At 59.7% G+C, this 26,048-nt stretch overlaps 1 protein-coding gene across 11 annotated transcripts in view; it reads right to left on the reverse strand.

Moving 5' to 3' along the window:
- Positions 1–4,599: 4,599 nt before the first annotated feature.
- The window catches only part of TLE3 (TLE family member 3, transcriptional corepressor), a 29,744-nt gene continuing 8,295 nt past the window's right edge, over positions 4,600–26,048 (reverse strand). The window contains exons 6-21 of one of the 11 annotated variants that reach the window (XM_032122706.1): positions 23,727–23,789; positions 23,258–23,332; positions 17,821–18,022; positions 16,386–16,402; positions 13,458–13,577; positions 12,990–13,040; positions 12,696–12,851; positions 12,473–12,605; positions 11,047–11,228; positions 10,425–10,501; positions 10,016–10,265; positions 9,246–9,493; positions 8,519–8,666; positions 7,765–7,915; positions 7,038–7,114; positions 4,600–6,837 (exon numbers count right to left, since the gene is read on the reverse strand). In XM_032122706.1, the coding sequence (XP_031978597.1) occupies positions 6,730–6,837; positions 7,038–7,114; positions 7,765–7,915; positions 8,519–8,666; positions 9,246–9,493; positions 10,016–10,265; positions 10,425–10,501; positions 11,047–11,228; positions 12,473–12,605; positions 12,696–12,851; positions 12,990–13,040; positions 13,458–13,577; positions 16,386–16,402; positions 17,821–18,022; positions 23,258–23,332; positions 23,727–23,789 (2,058 nt within the window). In that variant the 3' untranslated portion in view covers positions 4,600–6,729. Of the gene's footprint in view, positions 6,838–7,037; positions 7,115–7,764; positions 7,916–8,518; positions 8,667–9,245; positions 9,494–10,015; positions 10,266–10,424; positions 10,502–11,031; positions 11,229–12,472; positions 12,852–12,989; positions 13,041–13,457; positions 13,578–16,385; positions 16,403–17,820; positions 18,026–23,227; positions 23,333–23,726; positions 23,790–26,048 lie in introns of all 11 variants that reach the window. The other 10 variants (XM_032122704.1, XM_032122705.1, XM_032122703.1 and 7 more) reach the window with 10 other exon arrangements.

Genomic DNA, 26,048 nt, shown 5'->3' on the forward strand with positions numbered 1-26,048 from the left:
GGGACCACCCCAGGAAATCCCAGTTATCCATCAGCCTGTGTTCTCCTCCTTCAGCATTCCAGGTGTGCCCAGGGCCCATGGAGCAGCTCCTGGGGTGGCACGAGGTGCTGCCCGCGCTGCCACGTGTCCCACAGTGTCGCTGTCCCCATCCCGTCCCAGCTCGTGTCCAGCTTTGAAAAGGTTTGTGTGGGATTCCCAACAGCGGGAGAACCCGGAGCTGCTGGAGCAATTCCAGAGGAGGCCCCGGAGCTGCTCTGAGGGCTGGAAACCCTCTGGAGCCAGGCTGGGAGAGCTGGGAATGTTCCCCTGGAGAAGGGAAGGATCCAGAGAGAGCTCAGAGCCCCTTCCAGGGCCTAAAGGGGCTCCAGGAGAGCTGGAGAGGGACTGGGATGGAGGGGCTGGATGCTGGGCTGGGATGCTCCGTTCCCTCCCGGCCCTGCCGGCTCCCGAGGGAAGCTCTGCCCTTCCACCCTCCATCCGCTGCATTCCCAGCCTCCCCAAACCGATGGATCCACTGATCCCTTCGGTCCTGGCCCTTTGCTGCCAGTCCGGAATATTCCGTGTCCATCCCTGCACATCCAAGGGGAAGCAGAGGGGACACGGTGCCAGCGCTGTGCCACCGCCTCTGCCACCAGCACCTCGAGTGAGGAGCGCTCTGGGTGCTCTCCCAGCCTGAAATGCGCAGAAAGTTTTATGGAAGCATAAAAATCTCCAAAATCCCATTAAAGCCCAGCTGCCCCTGCAGCACTGTAATGCCATTTTTTATCCTTTCTGATTAACACAAAACTGGGATAAACCCAGCCCTGAGCCCCGGGAGCACCCCACAAACCCGGGGACACCCTGGGGGCTCAGCCCTGGCACAAACCCAGCCCTGAGCCCCGGGAGCACCCCACAAACCCGGGGACACTCGGGGCCCAGCCCCACAGGGTGACCCAGGCACACACAGCCCTGGGGTTGGATTTTCCAGGCAGGGCCAAGCTCAGCCGGATTCCTGCGGGCTCTGGTGCTCCTCGGCTTTCCCGAGGATAACAAGGCGCCTGTGTGCTCCCAATTTTTGTTTGGGGCTGGAGCTGGCTCCGGAGGGAAGTGTTGTGTGAGGGTGTTGTGGAAAAGCCTTGGCTCCATCTGGGAGCTGTCAGGAAAAGGCTGAGCTCAATCACACGTTGTTATGAATAGCAGCGTTTGAGCCTTTAAAACCTTCGCTTTTTTCCTTCTCTTTTTATTTTTTTCCCTCTTTTTTTTTCTCCCCTCCTTTTTTCAATTTTTTCCCCCCCCTCCTCCAAGGTAAATTCCAGCCGGGATCAACACTCCCCAGGAATTCCCCCGGAGGAAGTTGGCTGTTCACCAACTCATCTTGTAATAAAAAAAAAGTAATAATAAAAAAAGATTCATTATTCCTGTTGAGCCGAGATGAAACAATTCCCTGGAATTAACGAGGCTCATTTTGGCCAGCCAAGGTTTTGCTCCAATGAAAGTTTTTATTGTTACCCAGAAAAGCCAAAAAACCCCAAGGCACCCCCAGGGGAGAGGTGGGGGGGTGATAACGGGGCTGCATTTGGGGCTCTCTCTGGGCTGTCCGAGGGCTGCCCCCAAACCCATCCTGACCAGCCCAGCGTTCCCAAATCCTGGATGGGGAGCGCCACGGGGCTTTTCCCAGGCGGAAATCAGGGATGCTCCGGGCTCAGCAGGGTGAGGGGTGGCTCGTCCCACATTGGTGGGGACAGAGTTGGGGATTTAAGGCAAATCCAGCCCCCCTCCCCGAGCAGGTCTGACCGTGGGACAAGAGCCTGGAATGTCAGGGGCTGGTGGGGACAGCCCTGGGAACAGGAGTAGGACTGACAGGGACGGGAATCCAGGGAAATGGGGGATTTCAGTAGGTGGATCATGGAATCCTGGAATGGTTTGGGTTGGAAGGGACATGAAATGATATCCAGGCCCATGGGCAGGGGCACCTCCCGCTGTCCCAGGCTGCTCCAAGCCCCGGCCAGCCTGGCCTTGGGCACTGCCAGGGATCCAGGGGCAGCCACAGCTGCTCTGGGCACCCTGTGCCGGGGCCTCACCCCCTCCCAGGGAACAATTCCTTCCCAGTATCCCATCCATCCCTGCCCTCTGGCAGTGGGAAGCCATTCCCTGTGTCCTGTCCCGCATCCCTTGTCCCAGGCCCCAGTGTCACCGGCCCCTCCTGCCATGGCACCCCGTGCCAGCCCCAGGACGGGTTTTTCCAGCGCAGGGCTCCGCAGGGCTGGGATTTGTGCTGCTGGGCTGTTTTGCTTTCCGCCTTGGCTCCGCTTGTTGCTGGCTTTTTTTTTTTTTTTCCAGCGGGGAATTAAGCCAAATGAGTTTTTATCCGTTGCTGCCGCTTTCCAGCGGGATCCAGGGAAGCACCAGCGCCGGGAAGAGGAGCACGATGAACATCTGAAGGCAGCCGCCGGTTTCTGCGAGCCTTCGGAAGCGATGCCACCCTCGGAGCAGCGAACAAAGCGCGAGCAGGGGCCGCCCTTCAGCACCGGAGCCTCCCCGCGCACAATGGCCCGGCACAATCACTCATTATAACTCAATTACTGTAATTAAAACGGGTGCGAGGCAGAGGCAGAGCCGCCGAAGGGAGCGGTGCCAGCAGAATCCGCACTCGGCGGCAGCAGCCAGCGACAGCAGCAGCTGAGGGTGTCCCCGAGAGCCGCCGCCATCTGTTCCCAGCCCGGGGTGGCACCCTGGCAACCGCACGGCTGCGGTGGGAAGGGCCGGGAAGGGGCTGGGAAGGGCTGGGATGGGGCCGGGAAGGACTTCGATGGGGCTGGGAAGGGCTGGGAACGCCCCGCGGTGGGTGGGTGCTGCTCTGTGAACCCCGAAGGGTGAAGTCCTCCACGGGATAACAGAGCCCGGGATAACCGGGGGAAGGGGGATCCCGTTATCCCGGATTCTGTGGTGGGCAGGGATATCCCGTTATCCCGGATTCCGTGGTGGGCAGACACCGTGGGCGTGCCCAGGGCACAGCTGGATGGGCTCTGCTTTGTTCCTGGGGTGGACACGGCTCAGCCTGGCACAGGACGCACAGCAGGGAATGGGACACACAGCAGGATATGGGACACACAGCAGGACATGGGATGGCATGGGACACACAGCACGGCATGGGACACACAGCAGGACATGGGACACACAGCAGGACATGGGACACACAGCAGGGCATGGGATGGGATGGCATGGGACACACAGCACGGCACGGGACACACAGCAGGACATGGGATACACAGCACGGCATGGGACACACAGCACGGCATGGGACACACAGCAGGACATGGGACACACAGCAGGACATGGGACACACAGCACGGCACGGGACACACAGCAGGACACAGCCCAGCACGGCTCTGCCGCCCCTGCCCCTTTCCCAGTGCCCCCTTCAGGGACAGAGACCCAGCATGGGAAAAGCGGTTCTGATGCTCCAGGATCAAATCCCTGCCTGCTCCGTGGGAGCCCTTCCGTGCAGGAATTCCACGCTCACGGAAGGAAATCACAGACAAAAAGTGGGCAATGCCACAGAAGGTGCCACCTTCACATCCTCAGGCTCTTGGGGGAATCAGTTCCCGCTCGGTTTTCCAGCTGTTTCCAGCTCTGCCTTCCTGGCCTGGCAGCGTGGGCCAAACCCGACCTGACAGCACCTTTAAAAAGCCCTCATGAATTTATCATTTGAAAATCCAGCGTGGGGGCTGGGAATGACTGAATTACAGAATCTGGGAACTGGCTGACACAAATGGGAATGGGAGAGCCCAACACCCCTCCCCAGCACTTGGAAAAGCCGGAGTCCAACCCCATGGACTGCCAAGGGCAGCAGTTTCCTGGGAAGGGTTGGAAGCGTGGCCAGAGCCGCTCAGGTGCCGAAGGGGCAGCGCGGGGGGTCCTGGGGGTCCCTTCCCCTTCCCTTCGCTCTCCCAATCTTCCAACAAAGGATTCCTTGCAATTCCCATCTTCTAATGGTCCCCTGCGTCAGCCCCTGGCGGCGTGCAGCCTCCAGCCCCAGGGAAACGCAACCCGAGCGCTCCCCTGCCCATTACCGGGAAGCCGAGCGGGCAGAGCGCCGCTGCCGCCCGTCATCCCTCCCTGGCAGCAGGTCCTGTCGTGTCCAATCCATCACGGGAGCCCCGCAGGACCCTACAGCTGTCCTAGCTCACGGCAGGGCTTTGTCTCCAGCAGGGTGCCGGGACGGCAGCTCGGGAATGCCGGGGCTCGCATCCCGGGGCTCGGGAGCTGCCTGATCCCGGTCCTGAGGCAGCCCGCGGGCAGGGTGCCCCAATCCCAGCCCTTTCCCTGCATCCCCAAATCCTGGCAGGAGCAGAACTAAAGCTGCTGGGCGCTGCCTTGGAGCTGGGAAAGGGAGGGAAGTGGTTTGGGATGAGCCCATCCCACGGGATGGGGGAGAGGCCAAGGGATGAGAACTCCTCCCATGCATCCTGGGCTCCATCCCCGCTCCAGCATCCCCCCCCAGCTCGGGGATCCCTGTCACGGGTGTCCTGTGCCCCCCAACCCTCCCCTGCTCCTGCCTTTCCCCCCACCTCCGTGAAATTCTGTGGATCAGAGGGTTCAGAGACACTTTGCTTGCGGTTGAGCTTCAGTACATTGACTTTTTATTCTTTTTTTTTCGCTTTTTGGCCCTTTTTTACAAAAACCAGTGGTAGTTATTAACAGCTGTACAGATTCTGCTACATACTTTGGTGTGAAGTCGAGAGCCTGGCTCCAGGAGCTCCACCAGCTCCGCAACATGCAATTCCTGCACCTCAGTCCTGCCATTCGGGGAGGAAAACGAAGCAGCCCAGCTGCAGCCCTGGGAGCCTGGGGGACACGAGCTGGGGGTGACCCCAGGGACAGGGCGGAGCCCCCCCAGCCCTTCCCAACACAGCCCATCCATGCAGAGCAGGATGCTCCGAAGGCCACGGAGCCGGGAATGCTGTGGTCAGGGTGCAGAAAGGGGCAGAGCTGCCCCCACAGATCCCAAGACCGACCCCAAAACACCCCTGGGACATCCCTGGACCCCTCCAAGGCTCTGCTGGCCCCAGGGCCAGGGGCAGAGCCGTCAATCTGAGCCAAACCACCCCAAAATGCCTTTCCCTAAAAGCAGCTTTAGAGACCTCAGCTTCTCCTTTCTTGGATCATCAATGCCCCAAACTGATCCCATCCTCCCACCGAGCCATCCTGGGCCTGGAACATTCCCTCATTTCAGCTCTGAACCCTCTCGTTTTGACGGGAAAACCAGGAGTTCCCAGGAGATCTCTCCTCCTTCCCAGCCCAGCTCCTCTGTCTGCCCCGGGAGCAGCCGGAGGGATGGGATGGATCCCTGAGGGATGGGATGGAGGCTCCTGGGAGGGCTGCAATTCCAGGTCCCACCTCTCCATCCTCCTCTCCAAACCATTCTCCCCTCAACCCTAAACTTTTTTTTTCTCCTTTTGGACCAGATCCAACTCGCCAAAAATAATCCATAAAAATGCGGTATAAAAATCCTCTGCCGTGTGCTACAACACAGGTGAGCACTGCTGCTACACAAATACTTTTATTTTCCCGTTAGGTCTTCGTGGGTTTTTTGTCTCTTTTTTTTTTTTTTTTCTTTTTTTTTTTTGTCCTTTTCAGAACCCTTTAGTACAAAAGGCCTGTGGGGGGAGGGAGTTGCTCCATAAAACCAGAAGACACAAGACCATAAAGCCCACAAGGACCACAAGCAGCCCCCCCACCACACACAAACCCTACTTGTTAGTAAACTTTTTTGCTTTTAAAAAAAAACTGTATTTTTTTTTGTCTTTTTTTTTTTTTCAAGGTTATCAATTCTAATTCTTTACTTTCATTTGAATACAAAACACGTAAGTTTGCTATTATCTTTCGTGGCTCCCTGAGCTGAATTTTCTAAGCTTTCTTTGAAATCACTCCTCATTTGCTTCTGTCCGAAGACCAAGAAGGGCTTGCGTGGGCTTCCCCTTTTCTTCAAACATCCAAGCACGGAAAAAAAATAAGGATAAATCCATAAATCCATCTATAAAAAACAAACCCCAAGGTGATTGTGTCGATGTCCCGTCAGTAGCTGAGGATCCGAGCGATTCCCCACCATCACTAACACACAACGCACGACAGGAGGAACAACTTTTCACCAGTGGACATCTCTGCTCAGCCTGGATGGCAAAGTCCCCACGGACACTTCCAGAGGGGGTGGGAAAAGGGGGGGAAAAAAAAAAAACAACCAACCAAAAAAAAAAACCAAAAACCAACCAAAAAACCCCCAGAATAAAATTGCCACCACCAAAACCATCAGTGGAATACAATTACAGCAGACAAAAATACACAGCTAAGTGTACCGGGAGGGTCCCCCCTTCCCACGCTATTTCCTAGTCCAGTATTTACATTTTTCACAAGTCTTATGCGGGATGCACAAAAAAAAAGTCCCAATAAAAAAGGAGTCCTTGATAGTGCCACCAAAGCCAGACGGAGAGAACCGGAAAACCAAAAAAAAAAAACCAAAAAAAAAAAATCCAAAGAAACCTCAAAACCCTAAAACCAAATAAGAATCCGTTTAGGGCTTCCATGTGTGCCAGAGTTGCTGATCTCCAAATAAATCCGAGTGTGGCGGATGCCGGGCGGAGCGATGCCAGGCGGAGCTGGGCCGGGCCCGGGGCCTCCCCTCGGCATTCCCAGAGCATTCCCAAGTGCTGCCGGGGCTGGGAGCTGCCGGCCCGTCCGGAAATCCCAGGCTCAGTAGATGACCTCGTAGACTGTGGCCTTCTTGTCCCCAGAGCCCGTGACAATGTACTTGTCATCCGCGGAGATGTCACAGCTCAGCACGGACGAGGATTCCTTGGACTGGGAAAAGCAGGAGGGGGAAAAAATCCATCAGGCTGGGTTTCCAGGATCTCCCAGCAGCATCCACGCTGGGGGCATCACCACATCCCTCACCCTGATACCGACCCGGCCATCCCAGAGCATCTCCCCTCTCTCCAGGATAACGCGGAATGGGAATCTGGGAGAAGCCCCCATCCCGCACCCTTCCCAAGGTCTCCTACCTGGAAGATGCTCGCTCCGTAGGGCGTCCTCCAGGCGTTGAGCAGGTTGTCCTTCCCCGTGCTCACAAACCACTTCCCTGTGCCGGGAAATCGGGATCAGCAGCCGAACGCTGCCAGTGCCACCTCCCCGCCCCACAGATCCCAGGGCTGACCTTTCCCCGCCCCACAGGCTGCTTAACCTCAGGGATTTGGGAGAAGTGGGAAAACCTGGAGGTTCCCTGGGGAGTCCTGCCCAGCCCCGCTCTGCTGGGACGATCCAGGTGCTGCTTCCCACCTCCGGCGGTGCCCGGGGCTGTCTGCAGCACAGCCGGGATGGGTTTATGGGGATAAACCCCAAGTGCAGCATCCATGGGCTGGATCCTGCTGGAATTATCCATGCTCAGCCCCCCACCACTGCATTGAGCACCATCCCTTCCTGCAGTTTGTGGGCATCCCTGTTTCCCATCCCTGGAAGTGTCCAAGGCCAGGCTGGACAGGGCTTGGAGCAACCTGGGATAGTTGGAGCTGTCCCAAGGGGGTGGAATGGGATGAGCTTGAAGGTTCCTTCCAACCCCAAATATTCCATGATTCCACAATCCCCATCCATGAGCGGGGGGTCTGGGGGGTTCTATTGGGAGCTGTCCCAAGGGGGCAGAATGGGATGAGCTTTGAGGTCTCTCCCAGCCTAAACCATTCCATGATTCCATGATCCCCATCCCTGCTGGAGCTCCGGGTGGGAGCTGCTTACCGCAGTAGGCGAATTTGAGGGAGAGGACGCAGCTCTCGTGCAGGTGCAGCTGGTACTTGTCGGGCTTGGTGTGGTGCAGCACCTCCACGTTGCTGCTCTCCATGCCCACCGCCAGCCACTCGCCCGTCGGGCAGTATCCCAGGGAAAAGATCTGCAGCGGGAAGCAGGATACAGGGACATCAGCGGGAATTCACTGCCTGCTCTGCCCGCAGCACCCCCCAGAAGGTTGGGATGAGAGGTCCTTGAGGTGCTTCCCAACCCAACCATTCTGGGATTCAGCCATTGCTGGCCAGCCCCAGATGGACGGAGCAGGCTGGGAGAGGCACATCCATAGGTTTGGATGGCTCCATCCCCATGGATATTGCTGCCCTTGCCGAACGGACATAAGGTCCCAGCTTGGCCCCTCCGGATCAGGGAGGTCCTGCTGGAGGAGGCAGGATCCTGACCCCTGCTCCCATCCCACCCTCAGGGCACCCCGAGAACCCTGTCACATCCACAGGCATCCCATGGGAAGAGCTACTTCCCTAATGGCAGCCTAATCCTGCAGGAGCTGGAACAAGATCCAGGGAGCCCCACAGTTCCAGCAGTCCCGGGTCACACCGAAACCAGCGGGAACAGCCACACTCGGAGATCACAGAGCCCTTTTCCCCACAGGAAAAGCCCCTTCCTGCAGTGGGCACGAGCCAGCGGCCGAGCGGGACTCCCTGTTTTCCATGGGGATAAATCCTGTGCCAGCCCATTCCCGGGGCGGTACCTGGGAGGTGAAGTCGTGCTGCTGCAGCTGCCGCCCTTCCCGCAGGTCCCAGGAACGCACCGTGTTATCCAGGCCCCCCGTCCACAACTTGGTACCATCGTGGGAGATGTCTATGCAGCTGGCCCCATCCGTGTGGCCTTGGAATTGCCTTGGGAGCAGAAAAAATGATGGAATTCTGCAAGGGGAGTGGCTAGGAAAAGCATGGAGTTGGGTTCAAGGTACTCAGAGACTATGTTTAGGCGGCTCATCCACACCAAAGATTCCTGGAAATCCATCCAGGAGCATCCTGTGCTGAGGAGCACCAGCCTGGCCAAGGGTTGGGCTGGTTTAGGGATGAGCACCAGGAGATGGTGCAGCATCACCAGAGGGAGTTCCTGGCACCAGCCCAGAGGAACTGTGGCTGCCCCATCCCTGGAATGTTCAAGGCTGGGTTGGATGGGGCTTGCAGCCACTGGGGAGAGTGGAAGGTGGAGGAAAGGGATGTCGATGGCGGAAAGAGGAAAGAGAGGGAAATGGGGTGGGGAAAGAGGAAAAGGGACATCAACGGAGGAAGAGGAAAAGGGACCATGATGGGGAAAAGAGGAAAAGTCAGTCCTTTGCTGACAAAAGGAAGAGGAAAAGGGATGTGACACGGTAAAAATGACCTTTAAGGCCCTTCCCACCCCAGCGCACGATCCCCAAGGTCCTCACACCCAACTCCCCGGCAGGACACCGGCTGGGGGCTCACCTGACAAGGGTCTGGTTGTGCAGGTCCCACACGGCGATGTTGCCGTCGCTGCAGCACGAGAAGCACACCTTGGCGTCGGGGCTGATGGCCAGCGCGTAGCACGCGGGCGCCGACGACGTCAGCTCGGCCTTGATGCGCGGCGTGGGCGACGCCAGGTCCCAGATGGTCAAAGTGCTGGCCTCGCCCCCCACGATCAGCGTGCGGCCGTCCGGCAGCAGCTTGCAGGAGCGGATGTAGTTATCCCTGTTCTGGGGACGGAAGGGACGGTGAGGGGCCGCGGGGGACGGGAGGGAGGAGTTGAGGAGCGGGGAGGTGGTGATGGATGGGGAAGAGGGTAGAGGGAAGGGGTGTTAAAGGGGGAGAGGAGAAGGGATGTTGAGAGGGAAGAGGAAAGGGAGCGCACAGGGGGAAGAGAAAAAGAGGGCAAAGGATGGGGAAAGAGGAAAAGGGATGTTGACAGAGGGAAGAGGAAGAGGGACATTTAAGGGGGGAAAAGAGAGATAATGGGAAGAGGAAACAGGGAAGAGGAAAAAGACAGTAATGGAGGACAAAGAGTTGGTAATGGGAAAAAGAGAGACAGGATGTTAAGGGGGGAAGAGGAAAGGGAGGGCAATGGGGGAAAGAGAAAACATAGATGGCGATGTGGGGAAGAGATGTTGATGTTAACGGGGAGAAGGTGATGAATGCCATTAGAAGTGGGTGGAGGAGGGGACACAGCACTGGGGACAGCAGCAGCCGCACCCCAGCTCCGGCCACAGCCAGCCCCTCACCAGGCAGTCCAGCTGGGAGATGGGGCTCTTGCTGCCGGGCTGGCTGATGTCCCAGATCTTGACGCAGCCCTTGCCGCCGGTGTAGACGTGGCGGGTGGGGTTGCTGATGGTGACGGCGCACACCACCTCGCCGTGGCTCAGCGTGTTGATCTGCCGCGCGTGCCGCGGGATGCCGGGCCCCGCCAGCGCGTCGTGGGGAAACGGCACCGGCTGCATCTGCCCGTCCGCGCTCACGTGGAACGAGTAGGCCCTACCAGGGTGGGAAAGGGCTCATCTCCAGGGACAGAGCTCGTGGGGACAGCCCGCTGTCACATCGTGTCCCCAGCGCCAGCCCTGGGTGAAGCCCTCCCTCGTCTCCCTCCCGGCCACTCGTCCCCTCCGATCCCACAGAAATCCAAGCGGGGCTTACGGTTTCCCTCCGGGGATGGACGCCAGGCTGGAGGGTAGGCCCGGGGCTCGCATGGCGGGGTGTGGGTCAAACCCGACCTGCCAAGAGATGCACGGACACGGGTGAGGCCAGACCGGGGCTGGGAACAGCACACAGCTTCCCATCCATGACCCCCTGGGGACTTTGGGGCACTTTTCCCTTGCTGCTCAAAGCCAAACGGTATTTCCCCCTGGCAGGAAGGGGAAACAGCCAAAGGTCTTGGGTCTGCAGGAACCAGGCTGGACACGCTCCCTCTCCCCATGTTATTCCCAAGCCCCCAGGGATGGGATCAGCCACGTTGGGCGCAGCACCAATGGCAGCACTTGACTCCTTGTTTTGCCTTAAAACAGGAGTTTAGTGAGAGGAATAAGAAGGGGGCCGAAGAATGGGTAAGGGGCTGAGGAATGGGAAGGAGAAACCCCGATCCAGTGGCACATCCATGTCATCCCTGAGGAAGCATCTCCACCCCCCCTTCAACGGTGGCCATTTCAAACTACAGCTGGCTTTGAGAAGGAGCCTCAACCTCCCAGCCCCCCAAAGCCCCCCAAGCCCTCCCCCCAGCAAGAAAGGAGCTAAAAGTGCTACGTACAGCTCCAAAGCTCACCATTGGTGACCGGCCGTAGGCGGCGGCGGCAGCGGCGGCCGCGCTCATCTGCGGGGGGAGGTTGTGCAGCCCCGCGTAGGCGCCGGGGCTCGTCAGGGACCCGTTCATCTCGTGGTGCCCCATCATGGCAAAGGGCGCTGCGTAGGAGCCCGCGATGGAGATGGGCGTCCGCAGGGCCGAGGCTGCGGAGAGACGGACACGGTCAGGGCACAGAGCGTGGGCAGGGCTGGGACATGGGCAGGGCCAGGACATGGTCAGGGCACGGAGCATGGGCAGGGCCGGGACATGGGCAGGGCAGGACATGGGCAGGGCACGGAGCATGGGCAGGGAGCGGGACATGGGCAGGGCCAGGACATGGGCAGGGCACGGAGCATGGGCAGGGAGCGGGACATGGGCAGAGCACACAGCATGGGCAGGGCCAGGACATGGGCAGGGCTGGGACATGGGCAGGGCTGGGACACGGGCAGGGCTGGGACACGGGCAGGGCACGGAGCATGGGCAGGGAGCGGGACATGGGCAGGGCCGGGACATGGTCAGGGCACGGAGCATGGGCAGGGCTGGGACATGGGCAGGGCTGGGACACGGGTAGGGCACGGAGCATGGGCAGGGCACGGAGCATGGGCAGGGCTGGGACACGGGCAGGGCACGGAGCATGGGCAGGGCACGGAGCATGGGCAGGGCTGGGACACGGGCAGGGCACGGAGCATGGGCAGGGCTGGGACATGGGCAGGGCTGGGACACGGGCAGGGCACGGAGCATGGGCAGGGCTGGGACACGGGCAGGGCACGGAGCATGGGCAGGGAGCGGGACATGGGCAGGGCCAGGACATGGGCAGGGCACGGAGCATGGGCAGGGCTGGGACATGGGCAGGGCTGGGACACGGGCAGGGCACAGAGCATGGGCAAGGCTGGGACATGGGCAGGGCCAGGACATGGGCAGGGCACAGAGCATGGGCAGGGCTGGGACGTGGGCAGGGCTGGGACATGGGCAGGGCCGGGACACGGGCAGGGCACACAGCATGGGCAGGGAGAGGGACACGGGCAGGGAGCGGACACAGAAACACCCCACGCCACAAGAGTCCAATCCCTGACCCAGCACCACCTTGTCCCCAACCCAGAGCACTGAGTGCCACGTCCAGGCCTTCCCTGGGCACCTCCAGAGATGGCCTGGGCAGCCCCTCCCAAGGCCTGACCACCCCTTCCATGAACAAATTCCTGCTGATGTCCAAGCTGGACTTCCTCTGGCCCAGCTTGAGGCTGTGTCCCTTCATCCCAGCCCTGCTCGCCCTGTGACTGGACCTCCCTCCTCATGCCATCACCTGGATTACGTCCCCAGAAACCTGATCCCCCCTCCCCATCCCACTGACAGGGACGAGCTGAAGCTGTGCTGGGGACAGTGGTGACACCGCGGTGACACCGGTACCCACCCAGGGGGTCCATGCCGCTGGGTTTGCCAGGCATGGGCCGCAGCCCCGGGGTGCTGCTGGTGCCCGGGGTGGGAGCGTCGTTCCTGGGCGTCGGAGTGTTGGACTTGAGGCCAGGCGTGGAGGATTTGTCGTTCTGGGGAGAGAAGGGATGGAAAATATGGGATGAGCTCAAACTGCCGGGATCCAGAGTCCCCGTCCCGGTGACACCACAGAAGGGACGTACGTGGCCCAGGTCCTTGGTCTTGGAGGAGGGAGTGCTGCTGGAGGAGGCCACCGAGGCCGGGCTGTTGGGAGCATCCCCCTTCTTCAGCCCACGGGCTTTGTCCAGGCCGTTCTCCGGGGGGGAATGGGCCGGGCTCACCCGGGGGGTGGCGGGGTCCTGTGGGATGGGAAAAGCATTGGAACTCCCACAGTGGGAAGGGCTCCCTCCAGCTCCTCCTTCAGGCCGGTGTTGGGAAGCCCCTAAGGAATCGCTTCCCACATCCCAAACCCACGCCGTGAGCCACCCAGGGCTCACCTCGTTGGAGACATCGACCACCAGGTCATCGCTCTTGTCACCATCGCTGTCCTGGAACAGAAAATGTGTCACACCCCACAGAGAGCTCCAAAAACTGGGGGGGATTCGCCCCCTGAGGAGCCAAACCACCCCAAGAGCAGCCTAAGGACACTCAGGCTGGAGATCAGGGACAATTTCTTCATGGAAAAAGTGGTCAGGCATTGGAAGGGGCTGCCCAGGGCAGGGATGGAGTCAGTCAGGGAAGCAGACGTAGCACTGGGGACATGGATTATGGTGACCTTGGCAATGCTGGGGGATGGCTGGACTCCATGGTCTCAAAGGGCTTTTCCAGCCTGAATGATTCCATGGTTTCTATGCCCCAGCTCACCCACACCACGTCTGGAAAATATCACCCACATCTCGCTTTCTCCCCCCAAATCCTGCCCCAAGGTGTCCCCGTGGCCACTGCAGCCCGTCCCTGTCACTCACATATCGGCTCATGCTGTCCTTCTCCTCTGCTTTCCGCTTCTTGGAGTCAATGCTGTAATCCGTGGAGCTCCGGTGCTTCTCGCTGGCCCGCAGGCTCTCCGAGGGGGACACGGAATTATTCTGTGGAGATGGGAAAAGCTTTGAAGGGGGAACAGAAGGAAACAGGACTCCACGACCAGCAGGTCCCAAGGGGACACACACACGCAGCCGTGTCCCCGCAGTGGGATGAGACCCCGTAGTCCCTGCCATGCCACAGGATCCAGGGGACAGGATCCAACACCAGCCTCGCTGAGGGCCCTGGGAATGCTGTGAGGATGCCCAGGGACACGTGAGCCTCTTTGCTGCAACAGCAGGAAAATGCAGGAGGGGGTTGTTTATAAAAACATCTGGGAAAACCCCCAGTGCTGGGAACGGCAGAGCCCAGCGCCCGTGGCACAGCTCTGCTCGGGGGAATTCTGTCCTTGCTTCAAGCAGCGAAGCCCAGGACATGCTGGCATCCCCAGGAAAGCTCCAGAGCCCAGGGGAGCCGCATCCAGGAGGAGCAAAGGAATGGCTGCATCCCGGCCCTGGAGCCAAAGGACAGCCACAAAATGTCCCGGAAAACCCACATGACCAGGAATGGCAGAGTCTGTGCCTGTGGCACAGGGGGAATTCTGCCCTTGCTTCAAGCAGCAAAGGCAAGGAGATGCCCGCATTCCCAGGAAATGCTGGAAGCAAACATGGCAGCACAATGAGGAGGATGCCTGGTCCCAGTTCTGCATTGCCCGCAGCACGGCCCCGATCCCGCATCGCCCTCAGCACAGGGCTGATCCTGCACCGCCCTCAGCACAGCCCCGATCCCGCACTGCCCCGATCCCGCACCGCCCTCAGCACAGCCCCGATCCCGCATTGCCCTCAGCACGGCCCCGATCCCGCATTGCCCTCAGCACGGCCCCGATCCCGCACCCCCCTCAGCACAGCCCCGATCCCGCACTGCCCCGATCCCGCACCGCCCTCAGCACAGCCCCGATCCCGCACCACCCTCAGCACAGCCCCGATCCCGCACTGCCCCGATCCCGCACCGCCCTCAGCACAGCCCCGATCCCGCATTGCCCTCAGCACAGCCCCGATCCCGCACCGCCCTCAGCACGGCCCCGATCCCGCACTGCCCTCAGCACAGCCCCGATCCCGCATTGCCCTCAGCACAGCCCCGATCCCGCACTGCCCTCAGCACAGCCCCGATCCCGCATTGCCCTCAGCACAGCCCCGATCCCGCACCGCCCTCAGCACGGCCCCGATCCCGCACTGCCCTCAGCACAGCCCCGATCCCGCACTGCCCTCAGCACAGCCCCGATCCCGCACTGCCCTCAGCACAGCCCCGATCCCGCACCACCCTCAGCACAGCCCCGATCCCGCACTGCCCCGATCCCGCACCGCCCTCAGCACGGCCCCGATCCCGCATTGCCCTCAGCACAGCCCCGATCCCGCACCGCCCTCAGCACGGCCCCGATCCCGCACCGCCCTCAGCACGGCCCCGATCCCGCACCCCCCTCAGCACAGCCCCTTCCCTCCCCTCAGCCCCTGGGAGCAGCAGCAGGAGCACTCCCCGCTCCCGAGCCTGCCAGCCCCGCTAAGCAGCACCGTTGCTGAGCTGCGCCCGCCTTTCTTCCCCGGCTGAAAGGGAGAACCAAAGCAGTTCATGTTTCTGCTCGGTCCCTACTAAGCAGCTTTGGATAACACGGAGCTCTTTCTTCCCAGGCAGTCATGCTGAAAACCCTCGCAGCTCCCAGAGAATCATGTCAGGCATTTAGAGGCATCGATCCATTCAGCCCCGCTCCTGGCCCGCTGCCAAGGAACTAAATATTTTTTATTGCACAGGCAAAGGCTGGGGAAAATATGAATGACTAACGCTGATTATCGCACACATTAAACCTCCACGGGGAATACCCCGGCGCACAGTTTATGGATTGGGAAGCTGCCCGGCTCCGACGGCCCCCTGCCCGCCGGAGGAGCGGGTTAATGACGCCCAATTCCCCTCTGCCTCCCCCCTCGCAGAGCACTTCCCTTCCCTGCTCTCCAAAGGGCCGTTTGTGGGCTCGGGGCTGGCAGGAAATCGCTGCAGAGCCGCAGCTCAGCCGGGCTTTGTCCTGGCAGCTTTTCACACGGAATGCTGGGCTTGGGAAAGACTTCCGGGATCACCGAGTGCGACCTGGGAGCCAGCCCCACCTTGTCACCAGCGCAGAGCGCTGAGGGACACATCCAGGCCTTCCTTGGACACCTCCACTGCCTCCCTGGGCTGCCCCTTCCGACGTTTAACAGCCCTTTCCACAAAGAAATCCCTTCCACGTCCCATTTTGCCTGCACACCGGGGTGGGAGGTTCTGGCTCAGCCCCATTCCATCAGCAGGGCAGCCCACGCCTGGCTCCTGCCACCCCAATATCCCCTCCATCCCCACTCTCACGGAATCCATCACCCAGGGGCAGCCTCCAGAGTGTCGGAGCCCTCCAAAATCCAGGGATTTCCCTGGTTAGGAACTGCTTGAGCTTCCAAGTCCTGCTTAACACGGAGTAATAACCAAACCCATCCCAGATGAGATGACCCCAGATAATGGGAGAGTGACCAGGAATAAACCAGCTTCCCTGACCACCCAAGGATTCCGGGTCTGACCGCGCTCATTCAGTCAAAATGACGGAATTTCCCAAGGCTCTGCCACCAACACAAGGATTGAAATCAAATTTCCAAACCACCACGGAGAAGGCGACTCCACTCATCCCAGCACAGCTCTTCCAGGCAGGATGAGGAATAGTATTGCCTGGTGTATTGTTTAGTAAGGCCTGTGCCAAAGGCAGCCCCGGAGCTCCCAGCCACCAGGTGGGTTTTTCAAGGATAAATAAAACTCAGCCGCGCGGCCACCAGAAAATGGGAGCAAAAGGAAGGAATGGGACTTACTGCACTTGAGTCTCGCTCTTCAGGAGATGCCGGGGCAGAGGGGAGGGGACAGCCGAAATAAAGAGACAGGAAAACAAAGCAAGTTAGGGTAAGTCTTAAACCAGAAAAATAAACCCAGAACCTCTTCATGCTCTTAACTCAAACCCCTTAAACTCAAGCCCTGTCTGGCTTTAAAATCTCCCTCCATCCATCTCTCCCATCCAATTCCTGTCCCTTCCTTCCTGTCCATGTGAGTTATCCAGCCAAACATTTTCCAGCTGGAAATGCCCTGAATCCAAAGGGAATGGCAGCAGCCTCAGGTGCCTGTTCCTGAAGCCACCCACCAGTCCTGGGTGCACAGCTCCACATCCAAGGTGTGGCTCAGCCATTCATTTGTCCCCAAACAGCCCTGTCTTCCCTGGAATCTCTGGCCATCTGAATCCATGCAGGAAAAGGAATGGAACTCGGTAACTCCTACCAATAGTTTTGTCTCACTGCTTTTTTTTTCCCCACCCCAAATCCCCCAGCAGAGCCCAACAGCTTGGAGAGGCTGTGGGAACCTGCCCTGCCAACGGGAACACAGAGGGGAAATATCCCAAACCCTCCTGTGCTGGTGGACAGGGGGATCTGCCAGGACAATGCTGAACACTGCTGGCTTGCACCTGCAATCACAGATCCTTTGGTCCTCTGAAAAATGGTCGGATCCCTAATAATGGGAAAAACCACCAAGTTCCTGGTGCCCAGAGCTAGATCCCTGAGCACGGGAAGGCTCTGATGGTCATGAGGAGGAGGAGGATGAAGGCTGCTTTCCCATTAAGGCACAGCCGAACAAGGGCACAGGAACTGCAGCCAGGCTCCACCAAAGGCTGAGCATCATTCAGGGAATTCTGCATCCCTAAAAGTGCAATCCCACGGTCTGAATGCAGCTGACCCGAGGGATAGGGTGGTGGGAAATGAGCCATGACTGGACCAGGGTGTTCCCCCAACATCAGAGGGACCTGGAGCTGCTGGAGCAATTCCAGAGGAGGCCCCAGAGCTGCTCCGAGGGCTGGAAACCCTCTGGAGCCAGCCTGGGAGAGCTGGGAATGTTCACCTGGAGAAGGGGAGGATCCAAGAAGAGCTCAGAGCCCCTTCCAGGGCCTAAAGGGGCTCCAGGAGAGCTGGAGAGGGACTGGGGACAAGGGATGGAGGGATGGGACACAGGGAATGGCTTCCCACTGCCAGAGGGCAGGGATGGATGGGATATTGGGAAGGAATTTCTCCCTGTGAGGGTGTGAGGCCCTGGCACAGGGTGCCCAGAGCAGCTGTGGCTGCCCCTGGGTCCCTGGAAGTGCCCAAGGCCAGGCTGGAGCACCCTGGGACAGCGGAAGGTGTCCCTGCCCTGGGTAACGTTTCTCTCCCTTCCACCCGAACCACCCCGGGACTGTGCAGCTCCAGCAGCAGCGGCCCCTCTCACCTCTGTGGTCCAGGTCGTGGTGGTTCTTCTCGTCCTTGACTGCCAGGTGGGCCTGGCTGCCCAGGGCACCGAGCGCCAGCAGCCCCGAGCTGGTGCCGGTGACTGGCGGAATTCCGGGCGGCTGGAGCCCCGAGGGATGCGGCGGCAGCTGGACCGGGGGCCCGTGGGCGGCGTGGGAGAGGTGCTGGGCCTGGAGCTGCTGCTGCTGCAATGAAAGCACCAGTGAGCCGGGGAGGGGGCGCGGGAGCGGGGATCGGGGGCGGCGCCGGGAAGGGACATTCCCGGGGGATGCTCCCGGGAGCGGCCCCACTGGATGCCTGCAAGGAGAAGCCCCGTTAGCAGCAGGACAGAGGTGTCCAGGGACAGTCCCCAGGACACAGCACGCACGGCACACCTTCTGGGATAACCCTGCGTTCCCGGAACACTCATCCCTGTGGACATGGTTAGTTTGTAGTAAAAGGAAAAAAAACCCATCCAGGAATCCCACCCAGGAAGCAGAGAGACTCCGTGGCTGCAGGGCAGCTGCTAAACCAGTCAGGGAGAGAAAATTCCAGCACCCAGGAGCCTCCCAGACAGCTCAGGACAGGGAAGTTCTGTTCATTTGCTCGGGAGCAGCTTCATGGGGAGAAGGAAATTCCACACAATGTCCTGGTCTCATCCCAGGATCCTTCTGCTCCCAACCCCTTCCGACATTGCCGGGCATGGATAAGTCCTGCAGGATCCTCCATTCCCACCATGGGGCTGGACATAAACCCCCACATTCCCTGGAGCTGCAGCCCAGCTGGGATGGCAGAAAGCCCCCCAGCTGCTCCCAGGTTTTTTTGGGAGTGAATCCCAGCCCTCCCAGCACTCATCCAGCTATGGAGAGTCACTGCCTGCTCCAGTTCAGCTGGAAAAAACTGAGGAAAGGAAGGGAAAACCGGACACATTCCCTAGTTCAAACACAACCTTGGAAGAAAACCAGCTGCAATCCAAGGAGCCACTTCCGAGAGTCCCCAGGCCACCCCTGCTCCAGCCAGGAGGGTTTGGAGCTGGTGCTCCTGCCTGGGACCCTCCTGCCTGCAGCCATGGCCCCTCCAGCGGCATCCCACAACTCCCAGGGAAGCCACGTTTTGGGCATCTGACCGCAATGGGAATCACAGGCTAGGGACACCCAGAACGAGGGGACACCCGGAACGAGGGGACACCCGGAACGAGGGGACACCCGGAACGAGGGGACACCTGGGCTGCAGCAGAGCCCTCCGGGTCCCCACAAGCAGCTTGGCTCAGGGTTTCTCCGGGGCACTCCGAGGGACAGGGATGGACAGCAGGAGCTGCTGGCACAAGGCCCAGCCCAATGGACACCCCCAGGCATGGAGGGTTCCGTCAGTGTTCCCAACAAGGAAACTCCTGGCACGTCTTCCCCAGAGCTGCAGAAGACGCACCCAGGTGCCCCTGGATCCCTGGAAGTGTCCAAGGCCTGGCTGGACGGGGCTTGGAGCGCCTGGGACAGAGGGAGATGTCCCTGCCCATGGCAGGGGTGGCACTGGATGGGCTTTAAGGTCCTTCCAACACAAACCATTCCAGGATTCCACGATAAGTTTCCCCACACCACGTCCAAGTTTTGGGGGAACAGCTCCCGCCCATTCCCGATGGAAAGGCCCATTCTGGGCAGCAGCAGGGGCGATGTCCTGTCCCACTCCACAGACACAGCAGGACGGAGCAGGCCCTGGCTGGGTCACCCACCCCTTGCAGAGCTGCTTTCTCATCCTTGTGGGATGGAGAGGGAAATCCCCATCCAGGATGAGATTCCAGGCAGGAGCCGCAGGCACAGGAGATCCATGAAAGCAGCTCCTTCCAGGCAGCTCCGAGATCCCAGCTGGAGCAGAGGCCACACGGAGAAGGCCTTTAGGCCTCTGTTGCAGGAAATCCATAAATCCCTGTGCCCTCAAAAAGCAGGAGCTGGTTCTGCCAGCAGGATGGGAAGCATCCTCAGGATGGCCATTCCAGGAGTGTCCCCAAAGCAGGACGTGGAGCAGAGCTAGGGCTGAGGGGCACACGGTCAGAGCCTCAGCAGCTCCTGCCGTGCAGTGCCAGGACCACTCCTCTGGCACCAAAACAAGCAAAACAGATCCCTGGCTCTTCCCATTCCAGTTTCCCGGAATTTCCACCCATCTGAGGAAGAGGCAGGGCTGGCCATTGTAGCAGAGCATCATCCCAGAGAATGGCCCCTCGTGGTTCTCCAGCGCCTCCAACCATTCCCACATTCCTCTCCTGGGAGCTCTCCAGTGGTGCCCATCCCTGGAATACACCAAGATCCAATGTTTTATCCTCAGCAATCTCCAGCTTCCAGAAACAGCTGCACGCTGTAACTCATCCCACGAGTTTTCCACCCAAAAAAGGGATGTGGCCTCGTGCAACGGCAGCACTCCATTCCCGGGACGTCGATGGGAATCCCAGCCCTGGGATAGCCCAGGGGACAGCACAGCCCCACCACGAGCGAGACAGCAGCACCCAGAGGAGAAGAATCAGCACCCGGAGTGGCTCCAGCAGAGCTGCAAACTGGGATTTCTTCCTGGTTTTTAGGCTGCCAACAGATAAATCCATCCATGGGCTCAGTGAGCTGCAGGAACGGCCCCGCACAGGATGTGGGAACCAAGGCCGGGACACAACATCCCTGGGGGCCCAACACAACATCTCAGGGTGGTTTTGGTTTTCTCCCCTCTGGCAGCGGGAAGCGGAAAGCAGAATCCATGTGGGATGTCCTGAAGCCTCGTCCCTGTGTCCCCAGGGGTAGCCAAGATCCCAAAGCAGGGCTGCAGAGCTCCATCCACGTCCCAGCTGGATCATTCCCACGGCAAGGAGAGGAGGATGAGCCAAGGAGCAGATCCCGGGGTGGTGCTGGGCATTCCCAGGCTGCCTTTTCACCATCCTTCCCGTCACTCCGCATGTTGGTGTCACCCCTTGGAGCAGCCGCTGCACAGCCCTCGGGAATAACATCCTGGAGACTCCACGAGGGGGACAAACCCCAGCTGGCACTCGGTGGCACAGAGATCCTGTTTGCTCCGAGTGTCCTCTGCTGGAAAGGTCCCTTCCCTTCCCTCCCATCCCTATCCCAACCCTGTGTTTGAACACCACCGGCTGAGGGTTTGCTGCAGCGTTCCAGGGAGGGGGAGGCTCCTTGGGAACCCCAAATCCCCCTGCACAGGGAACCAGGTCCTGGTGGCCAGGTGACACACACAGCACAAGGATTTGGAGCAGCATTCCAGGATCACGGACCTTCCTGGAGCAACTGAGCCCATCCACACCTCAGATCCCTCAGGATGCTCCTCTGGGGCTCCCATGGAATTCCAGCATCAATAGGGCTCCTCAGGGAGTGATGTCCCCGATATCCCAGGACAACAGGAGGCTGCGGATGACAATCCTGCAAACCCAGCCTGGGGTGACTCCGGCAGCGGCCTCCGAGCCGTCGCTCCTGGGGTCCCTCAGCGGTGCCAGACAGGGATGGGGAGATGGGAAGAGGTTCCAAATTTGGGAGGAAGGCTGGCAAGGAGTGTCTGGTGGCGGAGTGGCTTTAATTGGATTATGTCCATCACGCTCCATGCCTTTGTTCCCGATTTAATGGTTCAGCACTTCAGTTCAGTGCCGGCGTTAAATTTAGTGACGGAGTTTAATCATTTCCAGGGAAATCATTTCCAGGGCTACAACCAAATCAAGGCTCCATTTCAGCCGAGCCTCGAGCGCGGGAGCTGCGAGACAATGGCCCAGATGCATAAAATTACCGGTTCTTGACCTCAAAAGGGGCAAAAAAAAAGAGCTTTACACCCTTTGGGGGGATTTGGGTGTTGCAGCTCCTGCACCGGAGTGTTGGGGCAGGCTGGGGACAGCGGAGCCACCCAGCAATGGCTCCCCAGGGACACCGGGACACGCCCGGCACTGAGCAAACCAAGCCAGGGATGTGCCCACGTGAGCAGCCCTACAGAAACAACCTGCTGAGGGCAGGGCAAAACACCAAATCCTCTGCACTTGGGGGCTCAGGGGCTGCAGCTGCCATCCAAACCAGCTCCACGCTCTGGGACGAGCCTGGAACCATCTCTACGAGCCATGGGAGGCCATGGAACCACCACCACCTCCTGCCAGCAGCAACCCTGCAGTAACAATCCACAGCGTGCACAGAGGGGAGGAAAAAACCACCAAATCCTCTGGATTTTCTGCTCTGGGAAGCACTGGAGCAGGTGCAGGAGCACAGACCCACCACCTAAATCAGCTCCACACCTCTGGGCTGAGCTTTGCCCTCCTGGACAAGCCACGGAAGGCCATGGGATCACTGATCAGCTGCTGCCAGCACCGTGTCCCTCCCTGCCCAGCCACCCCGGGAGGAGATGCCCATGATTCCCACTGGAAGTTCGTCAGGGAAGCAATTAAACAGCTGGGCTGGCTGCTTAACGACAGCAGGGCCTCGCTGTGATCCAGGGAAGCAATTACCTCGGGAATGGGGGTCGCGGGCCTCGCTCATCCCCCTTAATTGAATTCCAATATCTGCTCCAGCTGCCCAGGCCCCGGGCTGCTGCTTCCAGCAGCTCCATCCCTGCTCCATCCAAGCCCACCTGGAATGGCTGAGGAGCAGCAGGAGGCCGGGCATGGCAGGGTGCAGTGTCACCCCAAAACCCGGCTCCCATTCCTACGGCACTTCCCGAGTGCCACCAGCCCCGCCACGAGGGATCCGGCTGCTTCCTCATTCCCAAAGGCTGCAGGAGCCCGGAGCACGATCCCACACTTGGTGACACCCATAAATACAGGAAAATGGACGGAAAAACAAGCTAAATGCAGAGGATTATGAAGATCCCTGAAGTTTAAGAAGTGCAAATAGTTATTAAAAAATAAAAGTAATTATAAGTGAGTATTTTCTGGGAAACAAAGGCAGAGGAGCTCTGGAGCCACCTGCCCAGGACGTGGATTGGGAATTCCGATGTCCCGGGGTTCGCTGTGGGACTGAGACAGTGACAGCAGTTAAAGGAATAATTAAAGCTGTTAATTTTCCATCAGAACCCCTCAGTCTGTGTGGGAAAGGGTCAATGCATGGAACAACAACTCCGCCAAGGGCACAGCACATTCCACACCAACAGCCCAGCAGAGACGAGCCTGGCCTCAGCGGCGGCGGGAGGCTCCCATCCCAAATCTCCCCAGCCCCACGGGGAACATCCAATTGGAATCCCAGAGCTGCCAGGGAGGCGGCAGCTCCCAGCCCTGTCCTGCTGGGTGCCGGACTGGGGCCGTTTCGGGGTTTTGGGACAGCCAGGAGCTGTGGGGTTGGGGCAGTTTTGGTGTTTTGGGATGGCTGGGGACTGGGAGCCGCCCTCTTTGCCCTCCTGAGCGCAGGGTTGCCTCTGGATATGGTAAATGATAGGAATAAAAGGGGAATACACACGGTGAGAGGCAGATTGGGAAGTCCACGTACCCCGATGATAGCATTCAACTCCGTCATTGTCACTTGCTTGGCACGTTCAACAGCCTGGGCCACCTGCTGTTGGTGCTGCGGGGACAGAGGGGCCAGGTCAGCCACAGGACCCCCGCAGACACGGTCCCCCCTCTTTTGGGCCCTATTTTGCCTATTTTTCCCGATTTTTTTTGCCCTATTTTGGCTGCAGCAGCCTGGAGGTACCTCCTGGCTCTGTGGGGCGAGGCAGCAGCTCCTCCAGGAAAAGGGGGAGCCCCTCGCAGCCTTTTGGGCTCAGTGCAGCCCCCCAGATGAGCAGAGCCCCTGCAGGGCCCAGCTCCGTCCATCCCAAGGGTTTTCCAGCACACAGGCAGGATTTAAACCCCATTTCTCACACCCCCAGAGACCCCAAAGGGACCCAGCGCTGCCTGCGAGGAGGAACCCTGGGAGAAGCTGCATCCCCTCAAAGAGGGTGTGTAAAAGTCCTTACCTCTTGTGACAGAAAAGGCATGATCTGGGCTAAAATCGTGTTCAGTCTTTTAGCAATTTCTGTCTGGAAAAAGGGAAGAAGAAAAAGCAACGGTCAGCACCCACCAGCCTCCCACGGACGGGATGGCACGAGGCTTCCTGGCAGCAGCACTGGCCCCTCCTGTCCCATCCCACAGATCCCCTCCTGTGCATCCCCTCCTGTCCCATCCCACAGATCCCCTCCTGTGCATCCCCTCCTGTCCCATCCCACAGATCCCCTCCTGTGCCTCCCCTCTCCCTGTCCCATCCCACAGATCCCCTCCTGTGCCTCCCCTCTCCCTGTCCCATCCCACAGATCCCCTCCTGTGCCTCCCCTCTCCCTGTCCCATCCCACAGATCCCCTCCTGTGCCTCCCCTCTCCCTGTCCCATCCCACAGATCCCCTCCTGTGCCTCCCCTCTCCCTGTCCCATCCCACAGATCCCCTCCTGTGCATCCCCTCCTGTCCCATCCCACAGATCCCCTCCTGTGCCTCCCCTCTCCCTGTCCCATCCCACAGATCCCCTCCTGTGCATCCCCTCTCCCTGTCCCATCCCACAGATCCCCTCCTGTGCATCCCCTCTCCCTGTCCCATCCCACAGATCCCCTCCTGTGCATCCCCTCTCCCTGTCCCATCCCACAGATCCCCTCCTGTGCATCCCCTCTCCCTGTCCCATCCCACAGATCCCCTCCTGTGCATCCCCTCTCCCTGTCCCATCCCACAGATCCCCTCCTGTCCCTCCCCTCTCCCTGTCCCTTCTCAGCCCCGCAGGTGGAAGCAGCAGCTCCCAGCAGAGGCACTGGAAGCCCCTTCAAGCTCTCCAGCACAGGGACATATCCCTGCTTCCCTGGAACACTTCCATGGCCTTCCCACCACAGGATGAGTGTGCTGGACCAGTCCTGGCAGTGTCACACCAGCCCGGACTTCAAGAAAATGTAGCCAGGCACAGCTCCTCAACCTGGGAGCAGCTGCTGCTCTCCAGAGAGGCTGGATCCCAGGAAATCCAGGGTTTGGTGGCCCTCTCCATCTCCACCAGGGCTGTGGTGGGTGTTTGGTTTCTCCAAAAGAAACCTTGGCAAAGCCAAAGCCACCTGCCCCGTGCAGGGAGCTGAGTCCCCACCAGGGCTGCGGGTCTGCTCCGCTCCCTGCCCACGGGTGGCATTCCCTCTGCCACTCTCACACCCCACTCCAGAAACAACCCAGATCCACCAACACCTGCCAGGTGCTCTCTGTGGGAACAATTCCCTGGGGATAACGCTTTCCTGCAGGGATGACCTGGAGGGGTGCCGTCCCTGGGACACTCCCGGCGGGATGGCCGTGTCCCGGCTCCAGGGACGCTCCCGGCGGGATGGCCGTGTCCCGGCTCCCAGGGGTTAATTCCGGCTGCTCCTGGCCGAGGCAGCTGTGAAAACAGCTCCGGCTCCAAGTCAAACACGGCCAAGCGGCCGCGAGGATCCAACGCCACAACAATGGCCGGAGCCGAGCGCTGGCACGGAATCAAACGCCCCGAAATTCCTTCCGCCAGCCCCAGCAGCTCGTTATCAATAACACAAGTGATTAACCGGGAGAGCTCCGGCCTCCTGCTGGCAAGGAGCCTCCTTCCCGGGACAGCCACAGCCACCCCCTGCTCCCAGAGCCCCCCTGTGCTCCCCAAATCCACCCCGAGGCTTCACCCTCCTGATCCCACAGCTCAGCTCCCCAGGACAGGTCCTACAGCACCTCTGGGTTTTAAGCCCAGGCAACCCAGGCTCCACCTGCTCTCAAGGAAAATCCCCAAATATCCCAGTGTGGACGAAAATTCCCAACGGACACTCAGTCCTTGCTGTGAGGAGCTGGGGATGGCTGGGACACACTGCTCTTGCTACAGGAACAACCCAGTGAGCACAACCAGCATTCCCAGCATCACCATAAGCAGGGAGACACTGGGAAAATCCTGATCTCCCCCAGCCTGGAGTCACCCCCATGCAGGGAACCACCCCACAGACCCCAGAGCTCCGGGTCCTGCTCCAAGGGGAGCACAGAGCCCCCAGGGGCTGCAAAGCCCCAGGAATATTCCTGGCCATCGTCTTCTCCAGAAGCACTCCGGTGATTGGGTTACACCTGATGCTTTTCTTAGCAATTCCAGAGGCAGGGAACGTGCTGGCACACCGTGCCAAGGCAGGAATGGCTGGAAGTGACCACGGCTTGGACTCAGGTACCCCAGCCACAGCCACCAAGTCACCAGGATCGTCACGGCCCTGAGCATGAAGATGTGTGGATCCAGCAGGCAGCTGGGGGATCATGGAATCCTGGAATGGTTCAGTTGG

This window comes from Corvus moneduloides, chromosome 13 (assembly GCF_009650955.1).
Source record: "Corvus moneduloides isolate bCorMon1 chromosome 13, bCorMon1.pri, whole genome shotgun sequence".
Lineage (NCBI taxonomy): Eukaryota > Metazoa > Chordata > Aves > Passeriformes > Corvidae > Corvus > Corvus moneduloides.